General features: G+C 46.5%; 1 protein-coding gene across 1 annotated transcript in view; it reads right to left on the minus strand.

Moving 5' to 3' along the window:
* Positions 1-13,288, minus strand: part of MTRR (5-methyltetrahydrofolate-homocysteine methyltransferase reductase) — a 415,823-nt gene that overhangs the window by 368,374 nt on the left and 34,161 nt on the right. Inside the window, exon 3 of the mRNA XM_078687627.1 lies at positions 9,441-9,594. Within this exon, the coding sequence (XP_078543753.1) occupies positions 9,441-9,594 (154 nt within the window). The remainder of the gene's footprint in view (positions 1-9,440; positions 9,595-13,288) is intronic.

Consider the following 13,288-nt stretch of genomic DNA (forward strand, 5'->3'; position numbering starts at 1 on the left):
AATCCCCGTGGACAGCAGCAGAGGGGGCACAGAAGATCACGGTCCCAGAGGCACTCTGTGTCCTGCAGAGCCTCCTCCCGCAGAGACCCTGCTTCCCAACACCGGACTGTGCATCCTTGATCCGTGTGAACAAGATGGTGCCGAGGGAGGGCTGAACCCCACCTGTTTAGTGCGTAGTGAGTGTGGGCTGGGTGACATGGGCTGCAAGTTGGGGATCCATTGGCGGGTGCGGACTGTGCCCCCCCCCGTTGGGGGTTTGATGCCGACCCCGCCGCGACAGGTACTTCAGTGTTCTTGAGGTATGGGGTGGGGGGTTTGTTATGGGGAAGGGATTTGATTAGGGATTTGGGTTGCGCTTTCACACTGGGCTCACCATGACATGGGCGCACACTGCCGGGTCCTCCTGTCCATGATGCACCAATGCTTGCTGCCCGATGGCTAGTGGGGCTGTAGACGGTCTGGTGCCTCCGGGCACCCTCCGTATTGTTAGTTGGAATGTGCGCGGGGTCCTGCATAAATTTAAACGAGGGCCGGAGCTGACATTCTCTTTTTGCAGGTGGAATTTTGCATGCCCCAGTCACAGTTCTACCGGTACCTCCAGCTCCGGCATGCGCTTGCCTCCAGCCTGGAGGGCCTTGACTCCATCCCCGAGTTTAGCCCGTTGGAGGCAAAGGTTTTCATGGGTGACCTGGAGACCAAAAAGATATTGCAGATATATCAGACCCTGGTCACCCACAGTGCGTCAAAGCTGGAGAAGATAAGGGTGGCGTGGGAAGAGGACGTGGGTACGTTGGAGGAAGAAGACTGGAGGGAGGCCCTAGCCGCTCTTCGGGGAGCGGCCATAGCAATGCGCCTTCGCCTAATCCAATTTAAGTACCTCCACCGGGTTTATTTTACTCGGGTTCGACTGTGGCGGGCGGGCCAGATTGCCTCCCCGGAATGTCTCCGGTGTTGTGAGGTGGAGGGCACATTCCTACACACAGTCTGGCAATGCTCATCGCTGGACCGTTTCTGGAGAGGAGTATTCTCCTGCCTATCTGAGGTCCTAGGGTGGTCACTCCCACGCACACCACAGTTCGCCCTGTTGCATGTGATGGAAGGGATCAGGGGCAATATCTATAAGCGGCATATTTTGCAGCTGGGCCTCACATTGGCGAAACGAGAAATTGCCAAGATGTGGAAGGATACGCCTGGAAAAATGGCCTTGACTTCAGCATGGGGCTGGAGCAGCCAATCTTTGTGGCCCGGGGATGTCCGCGTAAGCATTATAAAATTTGGAAGCGGTGGGAAGACTATAGGGGCTGGTCGTTGGAGCCTCCAATTGCAACAGATAATATTCCAGTGGAATGAGGGTAGGAACAGGGTGGTTGGGCCTGGCGCGGGAGGGTGGGGGTAGCCTGGGGTGTGTGTGTGTCAGACAGGCATTGTCTTTCTTCGGTCCTGGTATTTAGTTCATTTCTTTTCTTTCCTTTGGTCCTCTGCTATCAGCGGGTGGGAGGGTCTCAGTGGTGGTTACGCAACTCGGGGGGGGGGGGAGGGGAGTTGGAGTGAGTGGGGCCGATATCCTAAACGATACTCAATGTCACATACTTTGGTTCCATTTTTTTTATAAAAAGGTTGATTGCTGTCTTGCAAATGTATAACTGGATACTGCAGTGGTCTATGGGGTACAGAGCCCTGCGCCTAATGTGCAATTTGACAATAAAGTTTGTTTTTAAGAAAAAAAACGATATCACACAAAATGAACCGTGCATTAACATGGCTTGGCAAAGGACTACACAACAGCCTTAATTTGTTGAAAAACAAAAAATTAACTTGTGTGTTTTTCACGGCATACCTTCTCATAAAAGAAAGGAGCACATTTTGGTTAACTTGAACTCAAATCCGTGACCCGCAGGAAAGGACTTTCTGACCATATATGCAGTGTAAGAAACACTCTACAAGCCACTACACTAACGGCTCAATTTTCGAACTTTGCAGATCCCGAAATGTTGCATTCTGATGCAACACTCTTTTCACAATGATTTGCGTATTCATTTTAGTTACATAGAAACAAAAATTAACTCAAGAATAATATTTAGCTGCATATAGGTGACATAAAGAAAAGGTGACTTTAAAAACATCTTGTAATAAGGCACGAGGTAGATTAAGAATATGACATTCTTAAAGTACTCCTCTGGAATTAACCTAGTACTACTGATTACCATGCCATGAGACGTAACCTACATTCTGAAAATGATGAGTCACAGTTCCCATGGCTCCCAACACCCTTCCTTTTTCACTGGGAATCAAATATTTTATGTAGGACCTACTGTACACAAAGATTCCCAATTAAACAAAGGACTGGAGAGCATCTGGTGGTAGACAATTCTGCAAAAGCACGATCAGAAAGGAAGGTGGGAGCTCCCATTCCTTACAAACCTAGGGAATCTGGACTAAAGTAATGTGGAGCTACTGGTCCGACAGGCTGCATGTCTGCAAACCTACAGATAACTACAAGTCAGCACAGTGTTGTGCCCTGATCTATCGGGGTCAATGTAGAGAAGCGCCGGGTCATGGAGGCTGCAATGGTTGCTTGGTCTTACTGCTCAAAACTAGGATCAACTAAGAGTCTCAATAAATGTTCCCAAAAAGGAAACTAAACCATAGGTTTTGGGAAAAACTAGATTACAGGTATAAACCCAAATATTTTATGGAAAACACAGACAAGTACATACTCCGAGATTGTATGATTAATGTCACTGTTGGGTAAACAGTAAAATAATTCACTCCTGACATCTGTTTGGAGAAATAGTAATGCCTACTTATCAACCACATTCAAATGTCTTAGCCATTATAAATCTCCCAACGAGGCATTGAGGACTTCAATAACATTCTAGAAAAAGATGAGCAGGAAGGAAGGTGGTGTACTTCCTGCATACAAACCCAAACGATCCTGGAGCGGCTGGAAAGCGCTCCAGGATTTGTTGGAGCAGGCTAACCCCAGCGCTCATTTTGAGGCTGGGGTCCTGTGCATTTAAAGTGCGCATGATAGATTGGCTGACTGTAGACAGCCAGCCAATCGGCCATGCACACTGAGGAGAAATACTGCGATAGCAGGAATTTGTCTATCCCTCCTCCTTTATCACGCTTGCGGTAGCACAGTCAGTGGGACTCAGAAAAATAAAATGGTAATGACCATTTTATTAGTCTGTATGTACCTGCTGCACTCGCTGCAGGGGCAATGCTCCTCTGCCTTAACGGAGGAGCAGCTGCTGCTATATCTAATCTCAGAAATATATACTTGCAAAAGCTACCAGCAGTTCAACAGATGCAGAGAGTACAAATCCAGCAACACCGCTTCTTTACTCTGTCTGCTTCTATGTTATTTACAAGTCACTAATCCTTCTACAATCTATTATTATAAGGATATCCACTGTACAGAAGCAACCAATCAATCAATCATAGCATTTGTATAGCGCGCTACTCACCCGTGCGGGTCTCAAGGCGCTGGGGGGAGGGGTCCGTTTACTGCACGAAAAGCCAGGTCTTGAGTTGCTTCCTGAAGGCGAGATGGTCCTGGGTTCGCCGAAGGTGGGTGGGGAGGGAGTTCCATGACTTGGCTGCCAGGTAGGAGAAGGATCTTCCTCCGGCGGTGGCTCTGCGGATGATCGGAACGGTGGCGAGGGCGACGTTGGTCGATCGTAGCAGGCGGGTGGGCGTGTAGAAGGTCAGTCGGATGTTGAGGTACTTGGGGCCCAGGTCGTGTAGAGCTTTGTGTGCGTGGGTGAGGAGTCTGAACGTGATCCTCTTGCTGACGGGGAGCCAGTGCAGGTCTCTCAGGTGGTCGGAGATGTGGCTGCGTCGGCGGATGGCCAGGATGAGACGTGCGGAGGCGTTTTGGATGCGTTGGAGTCTTTTCTGAAGTTTGGCTGTGGTTCCGGCGTAGAGGGTGTTTCCGTAGTCGAGTCGGCTGGTGACGAGTGCCTGGGTGACCGTCTTCCTGGTATCGGTGGGGATCCATCGGAAGATCTTGCGGAGCATGCGCAGGGTATTGAAGCATGATGATGTTACGCCGTTGACTTGTCTGGTCATCGAGAGGGAGGAGTCCAGGATGAACCCCAGGTTGCGTGCGTGGTCCGTTGGCTTGGGAGTGGTGCCCAGGGCGGGGGGCCACCAGGAGTCGTCCCAGGCGGTGGGTGATGATCCCAGGATAAGGACTTCCGTCTTGTCTGAGTTCAGTTTCAGGCGGCTGTTCTTCATCCAGTCGGCGACATCTTTCATCCCTTCGTGTAGGCTGGTTCTGGCGGTGGCGGGTTCGTTGGTGAGGGAGAGGATCAGCTGGGTGTCGTCGGCGTAGGAGATGATGTTGAGGTTGTGTTGGCGTGCGATGGATGCGAGGAGGCTCATGTAGATGTTGAAGAGAGTGGGGCTGAGTGATGATCCTTGTGGTACGCCGCAGATGACTTCGGTGGCCTCTGATCTGAATGGGGGGAGGCGGACTCTCTGGGTTCTTCCGGCGAGAAACGAGATGATCCATTCCAGTGCCTTCTCTTGGATTCCGGTGTTGCTGAGGCGCTGCACTAGGGTGCGGTGGCAGACGGTGTCGAATGCTGCGGAGAGGTCCAGGAGGATGAGGGCCGCCGTTTCCCCGTTGTTGAGCAGGGATCTGATGTCGTCTGTGGCTGCGATGAGGGCGGTCTCGGTGCTGTGGTTGGCTCGGAAGCCGGACTGTGACTGTTCGAGGGATCCATTCGTCTCGAGGAAGGCGGCGAGCTGTCTGTTGACGGTCTTCTCGATGACCTTGGCCGGAAACGGGAGGAGCGAGATGGGGCGGAAGTTCTTGAAGTCGGAGGGGTCAGCTGTTGGTTTTTTCAGGAGGGCGCTGATCTCGGCGTGCTTCCAGCTCTCCGGGAAGGTGGCGGTGTTGAAGGAGGTGTTGATGATGTCCCGGAGTTTGGGTGCGATGGTGGAGTCGGCCTTGTTGAAAACGTGGGGGGGCAGGGGTCGGTAGGGGATCCGGAGTGGATGGTGTTCATCGTGCTGATGGTGTCTTCGGTGCTGACCGGGGTCCAGGCGCGGAGGGTGCTGGTGGGGGGGCGTTGGTTCGGTGGTGGGGTGCGTGGTTGGTGCGCCAAAGCTGTTGTGTATTTCGGCGATCTTGCGGTGGAAGAATGAGGCAAGCGAGTGGCAGAGGTTTTGCAAGGGAGCGAGGTCGTTGTTTCCGGCGCTGGGGTTGGAGAGCTCTTTGACGATGCTGAAGAGTTCCTTGCTGTTGTGGGCGTTGTTGTCCAGCAACAATGCTGGGAGTGTGTTCTCCTGCATCTCACACTGTTTTGGGAGCTCCAGAAGAAAAACATAACGGCAATCATGCAGACTGATGGCAACATGTAAAGTAAGTTACTTGTAAAGACCTCCTTAATTTAAAAAAGAAAGAACCTGGGGAGGTCAGAGAATGTGGAAAAGCAATTTATACTATGGGACTGTCCTTTAATCTTCCTTATACACATATACATTTTTGCGAATTAAACTCAGAGTAAACGCAAAATGTTACACATAACATATTCAAATGGCTAGGGTAGGCAACCACCCACTTACCTTGTTAGTACTGCAACACAATCCCCTCATTTCAGTATTTTTTTTGGGGGGGGGGGGTAAACATATGTGCCGTCTTCTGTAAACATTGAAATTGGCACCCTCCTCCCTGAGACCAACTGCTGCCCTTTCTCATGTGACCTAATGAATGCAGGTGTGATAGTAAAGGAAAGACAACTATGTTTCACACTGAAATATAAAATCTTTTACTGCACTCAAAAAATATGCCTGTTTTATTTGTCTATCATTTTTGTATCACCTACACCAACAAAGGAAAAGTAGGAAAAATATTCAAAACATTTTATTCCATTGCAGGATTCAAAATGGGTGTCGGACAAAACGATGGCCGTAGTAAAGTGATGGTGTGTGGTGAAACTGCGAGTTGTCTTTGTGGGAGGGACAGCAAGCTTGAAAACTCATGGAAACATTATTTTTAAGTAGAAGCGTACGATCTCTGGTGTGCTGAAGACTTCTTTGGGACATTCAGAAAGCTTCCCTGAAAATGCTTCTGAAAAAGCTTCCTTGCCCATTGCTTACCATTGGCCTTGTGGTTTGTAACTCACAAACTTGTTTACTGAATCCTTCCGAGATTTCACTTTCAGTAAACAGGCCTTTAAATCTTGTTCTTATCTGGTCACATTTGCTGTGAATTTAAAACACAAAGGTCAAATGTCAGGCTCCTTTTTCCGAGGGAGCTTGGAGTTTACTTTTCTTCAAGTGACTTTAAAGTGACAGCGTGTACAGGAAAGCAAGAGGGATGCATGCTGAACAGCAGCCACGCTGGTGTGCAACATGGCTACGAAGAACAGTGATAGAGCAAAGAGATTTATGGTACATTGGTAATCAATTTGCACTAGCACCAGACGCGCAATGCCCATTGGGCTGAAAGGGCTTCAGCCCCCCGCAACACCCCTCTCCCCCCCCCCCCCCATTGTGTGTGGCTTCCCGGGGCGCACACACAGCTGCACCAGAGTACTTCACAGGTCTTTAAGAGACCATTTACTTGCTAATGAGGCTTTGTTTTTTTCCCACCACTTCTTAGAGCCCCTGCATCTCCACTCTGACTATCACTTGAAGAATTACCCCCCCACCCCCCGAAATTTTTAGTAGCCCCCTCCGAAATGTGGCTCGAGCTCTGCCTCTGCCGAGCTCTGAATCACAGATGAGAATGACATATGCTGTACGATATGGAACTCACTTTTACAGTATCTGTAAGGAAAATCAGATGAGTGTCCGTATACCACTGGCCATGGAGATTTGTAGGTCTCTCCTAGTTTGTGTGTTTATGGCTTATGACTGTGAGTAAAGATGCAAATATTTTCAGAGTCTTGTATTCAGCCAGAGAGCAGAGGAGGAGGTAACGAGTGAGAGGGAGATTTTTTTTTCTTTATATAGGACCAGGGCACGAGTCGAGGGTACACCCACTTTTTTCACAGGGTGGACGCAATACACCCTCCAAAGAAGTAGGTCCCCACTGGTAAAGATGCTGAATTTGTCCCATTGTAATTCCCAAACCGGGACACTTTCAGCAGCGCCTGCCTGTTATCTGCTTTTGGTTGCAACAATGTGAAGGCGGGGGACAGGGCTCTTTTAATTCTAACTCCTGCTGGGCCCATAACAAAGGCCGAATTTGAGGGGTCATCAGGCCTTCTTTTGTTTGAGTCTCCTTGCTGGCAGCAGTCAGGAGCCTCACACCTAGAAGCAAATGCAGAAGGGGAAACAAAGGCTCACACCTTGGTAGCACTTCACATATACTTGAGAGGCAGATGTTCTCTTTGTTCAGGCTCTGTTTAGGAGATATGCATGCACTGAAAGAATGTCAGATCTGTTGGTCTTTCCCAGTATTTGCACAAAATAAATTGCATTTATATAGTGCTTATTACCTCCAAGGAGGCTTTGTAATAATTTAAATATCACAATTTTTTCTTTTAAAGCACTATGGGTAGAGGAAGCTTTACGCTGACAAATGGCAACATTGGTTTATGTGAAGCTTACAAAAATGGGAAACTTCTGCCTAAATCAGGAGGGTTTGCAAGTATACCGAAATGTGCTTAAATGTACTCATGATAGACCTACTAAACATATATGTGAGGGCTTAAGATCTGATGTCACTTCTTGTGATGCCACTTCCTGTGATGTCACAAGCTGTGATGTCACGCGCTGCGATGTCACGCGCTGCGATGTCACGCGCTGCGATGCCACTTGCATACTGATTAATTAGGTTAGTCCCCCCACTTCTTTTTTTAGGACTTGTGCCCTGTATAGCCCAAACTAGAACCGAAGGTATCAGTGTGCTATACATAAGCAGTTGCGTTATAGACAGACACATTAATTTTTGTTAGGCACGGAAAGATTAAGTGATGTGCCCAGAATCACAGGATGTTGAGCACCCCTGCCAAAACTCGAACTCAGTTCCCCAGCTCCGAGGTTGACCGCTCTAGCCGTTAGGCTACATCCTCTCCTCAATCTGTAACACAGTCACTGTGAATGTGTTACGTGGAACTGCTACAGTTCTCTCGGTGATGTTATGTTAAAATCCAATAAAATGTTTCTGAAAATAAAATATCGAAAGAAAGCCTGTAACATTTTATTATAAAAGCCTGCATCTAACTCAATGGCAGAGTGCTGGAAATATAAACCATCTAGTAATCCTTTTCTCTCTCCTCATGTCAGAATGAGCACATCCTAGAAGGAGTCGTCACCCAAAGTCCACATAACCTCCCAGGATCTCACAAGTTGCTCTCACGCAACCAACACCAGGGGTTTTCATACACAGTATTAAAACCTCGATAAAAGTTACCATTCTTTCCTTCACAGAACACTAGTTCATAAGAAGGAAAGCCACTTCCCATAAGGTAATGCAAAACCGGACACCATCTGTGCACATGCCAAGTCTTAGTCGCAGGCTTTCAGTTAGTAGTATGGATTCAAGGATGGGGCAAATATAGCATTATAAAACATTAATATGGTTAACTCTTTTAGTATATGCAAAGAAATCAGGCATTCTCAATCCTTGAAAACTAACTACATAACCATTCATGTCCACACCTCATAGGACAAGGTACACATACGCAGGTTATACATCCTATCGAAAACAACAGCCTAACATATGACTTCTCATGGATGACCCAACCAGATTCGATCCATACATTAACCTATTACCACGTTTACAACACAGGCCATCAGGGACACATTTGTTTCTAATGTGTGGGGACATCTCAAAAAATCGATTTCAGGTGTGGAATTTGACAGTTCTCTCACTATCTCAGAATATCGATGTGCTGTATTCTGGCAGAAGGTATACATGTTGTCACAGCACACGTATTTCTTATTTGTTCTTTGCAAACTCTACTGGCTCTGCAGTTTTCAGGGGGAGCATGAGGTCTTAATCATGTCCTGACTTTGAGAACAAAATCTATTGTATATGGAATAATGTGCTAACAGCTGTATCCTAGGAGGATACTGCATGTCAGCGAGGAATCTCATGGCCATATAGGGTCATATCTCTAAATGTACCAGATTGTGCCTGTAATTACAAAATAAAGTATACCCCATTACAGGCCTATATTGTTCTTTCACGATTACACTGCATGAGACCATTTACAATCTACAATGCATGCCCAACTTCACTGAAAGTACATTTAGAAATGAGAAGAAAATAGGTTTGCTCAAGAGCCGTCAAGGCAAACCTTTTTACAAAAGGTTCTCTTATTTGTCACACACAATTCCAGCAGGGCGTCTATAATAAATAAGGACACTTTACTTTGATTTGCAACTCCGAGGAAGGCAGCAGCATATAAAAAGATATTTTACTGTGGCAATGCATTTCATAGTAGATGCTTAGTAAGAAAGACAAAAGAGTTTACCTAATAAACCATAACGCACATGTGAAAAATGACTGGCAGGTAGAGAGCGGCAATGGATCTCCTTCACAAATCGTCCTGCCGGATCGGGTGGGTCTCCAGTGCCAGTTGTGGAGACAACTATGACAACTGGGTCTTTCTCGTTTTCTAAATCAAACTACAAAGAGATAAAAAAAATAACGGGTTAAAACCTCAGGAATTGTCAAACTCATACCCTTTGAAATATTTATTTCCTTTTCGCTCTTCACACGCCAACTACTTCCCCTGGTTCTCGTTTCCTTGGTCACCACATAGCATCTTTTTAGGTCCGAGCTATACTCCGCTTTAGGCGCTCTGTTATTGAAAGACCTATAGTGGACCATAGCAAAACATCTAATAGGCTATTTGCCAGCCATTACTTACCAATTGTTTGCTTCCTTGTCAATTGTATTTGATTGCTTCTTACTCAATGACTTTCAATCTTCTTCTTATGTTTATTACCTCCCCTTCAGCACAACTAATTGACGATCTTTTTGACTGGACTACTTTTATCCTTCTACTGCTCACATTTAAGGAACTACTTTTTATATCAGTAATTCATGTAAGTGCAAGTGTTTTCTTGCTCTCTCCCTTGAGTGCTGGCTAACCCCACAAATACACAACCCATACCCACTATACATGTTGCTTCCTCTTTCTAACCCTAGCTCATCCATGATTTCTATCACTAAAGCTTTTTTTTGTTATTTTTAAATTTCTTCCCACCCCTACCTCATCCTCCTCCACTGCTGCTTCCCCACCCACTTCCCGTTGCTCCCCCTTGCCTCAATAACTTCTCCCACCTGCTCCCTTCTCCTCCTCGCTCCCACATTCGCTTACTTCTCAGAGAATTATTTCACCAAAAACTCCCCTCTGCTTTTCAAAAGGGCGTGGGAACCCTTTCCCCCACCTTATTCGGGCCCTGTCTGTGTCTTCCTGGACCTCCCCTCACACTGTTGAGGGGTACCTGAACCACCTTCTTGAGGTCACTCTCGTATACCTTCTTATGAACCCTGGTGCTAAGGCAGTAGTCGGCCCCATTAGATAACTCCCTGGAGTCAGTGAGTTTACTATTCATTAGGTGTTAGTGCTCTGTAAAACCATGGCTGAATATATGCACTCCAGTAATCAAACTGTACAGCCCATAGTAGTTATCCACATTACTGCTCTTCAGTCAACCAGATGGGCCCTTGCAAATGTAATCCACAAAATCCACCCAGGACTGTTGGGACAAAGTCTGGCTGTCCCTAAATATTTGCCTATAATTCTCAGGTGTGAGAACATATTTTCTGACAAGTGTGTGTTACATAAGTGGATACCTCATACCATCTCCCTTTCCTAGGGCTCACAGTGCATCCCTCCCCTTCACAGGGAATGTGCCACCAAAGACTGGATCCCCATTTCTCCTCAGTTACCCTGTGCATCTTCAAGGCAATCTCATAAGAATCACACCACTAGTGTAGATCACCCCCCCACGACATTTGGCACCAGGTACTTGGCAATGTGGACACTGGGTGGTTGCTGCCACCATTGCTGCTGGACCAGAGTCTTTTTTTGCTTTAAGCTCCAGCTCTTAAAGACTCACTTGATGAGCCATCAAGTTTTTTCTCTCCTACAAGGCTCTGTCTGTCTTTTTCTACCCTGTCATTTTTACCTCCAGTGCCAATTTCATCTCCTTCAAGCCGATCTAGGCAGCAGCCTCCTCCTTGGCTGCCACCCACATCCTGAGGTATGTTGCAGCTTAAACCCCCTTTCAGCTTTCGGGTCCACCAGCTCCTCAGGGAACAGGTTTTGGTTACACTGCTCCCCAGCCGCAGCCGTTGCAGGTAAGTGCGGTGGGGCGGGGGAGTCGACATACTACGAGGGAGAATAAAATAAAATACAAAATGAATTAAAAAACACTTACTTTGCGCTCACTGCACCCCCAAGTTGGTGATACAGCGAGCGCAAGGTAAGTGGTTTTCTTTTTTTTCTTTTATTCTCCCTTGTCGTGGCATGTTGACTCTCCCCACTAACCCCACCCCACCGCTCTTACCTGCACCAGCCACGGCTGCTGCTCCCTGCCCGCGCTATGGGCTTCATTCCTGTGTTCTCCTCCTCCTCGGGGTCTTTGGCTAGGCCCTCCTCCTCCAAATCCACTTCCTTGTCCTCGGAGGCAGCCTGCATCCTTTTAATCTACTTAAACGCTTGGAGAGCTACCTAAAAGTCCATATTAGTGGCCTTCATTACCATATTCAGCCCCCTCTCCTTGTAAAGCCTCTGCAGCTCTGCCTTGCTAAGGCTATCCATGTTGATCAGCTTCTTCTCCATTGTAGTAACAAGCATTTGCAATACAATAGGTCTCGCATTTGTTTGAGATGCAGCTACTGGCATTGTAAATGGGATTTTTTTTATTTATGTTCTTTTTGCAGTGAAGTTATTCAAAGATAGAAAGTGCACCCCCTGCCATATTATAAGCTTTTATAGCAACTGAACAGTAAAGCTATGGCTCTCTTAACGTGAAGGGGTGTGAATGGATGAACAAAAATGCAACAAAAAAATATCTTAAAATGTACAATAAAATGTATAGCAGGTGACAGGGACTACTTATTATTTAATAAAAATATACATTAAAAAAACCCAGGTGGCTGAAGGCTCTTCTATAAGATTTCAGGGCAAAATAAACAAATAAAAATAATATTTAGAGAGTGACGTTTTATTTGCCTTAACTAATCTGCTACCATTTTAGTAGTTAATAGAACACTACACAGAATGATTTTGCAGCTTTAACACACCTGAGTGACGGGACCGTGAGCTTGCAATGGATGGTATGGGATTATAGCCCCACTGTAAATTGAAAATCTGTTTTGAGCAGTTTTGAACATCACACATGTTGAACCCAATCCCAAAAGAGGCCTGCTCAAGTGTACTGGTATAAATATTCAAACATATATAAAGGCTTCAAGGATGAGTTAAGTGTCAGATACTGCTACACCTCCATGTGATCTGACTGACCACTGAGACCCAAGGATCATAACCCACCAAACAATTATATTTATATCTGGAGACAATTTTTGCATTGTAGACAAGAGCACAACAGCAACTTAATAAATAAAGAAAAAGTTCAAAAGCACTATAATGCAGCCAGCATTGACAGCCAGCGTAAAACCAATTGTTTGTAATTTTACCGGCTGTGCTCCTGTGCAATGTGAAGAGTAATGTTCTACAACAGCAGGGGGGGATTTGGGGCTGGCAAACAACACAAATGAGAAGGGTGGGGAACAAAGATTGTGCAGGAGATACACGCATTGTATTCCCAGCCATCTGACATGGCGGTCAGACTTTGATATTCGCTCACATCCTCATTTTCCGAGTGTGCCCCATACTGGATGTAAGAAGGGAAATTGCCAGCTCTCCATGGCTACTTTATTGGGTTGAGATCACCGTCCTCTTGCACGGACAACAGTATGAGCAAATAGGAAAGTGCACAGTGGACTCTCTCTAATCTAGAGTTGTTGCTTCACACTCTGATCGCCAAATAGGCTTAATGTAGGTGTGGCCTGCATTAGCTCCACCTCTCTAAACGCTGTCACTCACTAACCCACATAAGGGTAGGAGGCGCTATACAAATATCTTAATACAATACCTTGGAGACTCAGCCTAAGGGGTGAGCACCTTCCCATGTTATCTTGGTTTGATCCTCCTCGGACTCATGCCATGGGTACATACATGGCCACGCCTTCATTACAAGAGCCTGTAATTTATCATGTACGCCCACTCCATTTCCAAAAACTGTATTTTTCTGTACGATCTCCTGTTGTATATTCTAGCATTGACTCATCTGCACACTGATAATC

The sequence above is a fragment of the Lissotriton helveticus genome, chromosome 4_1 (assembly GCF_964261635.1).
Source record: "Lissotriton helveticus chromosome 4_1, aLisHel1.1, whole genome shotgun sequence".
Lineage (NCBI taxonomy): Eukaryota > Metazoa > Chordata > Amphibia > Caudata > Salamandridae > Lissotriton > Lissotriton helveticus.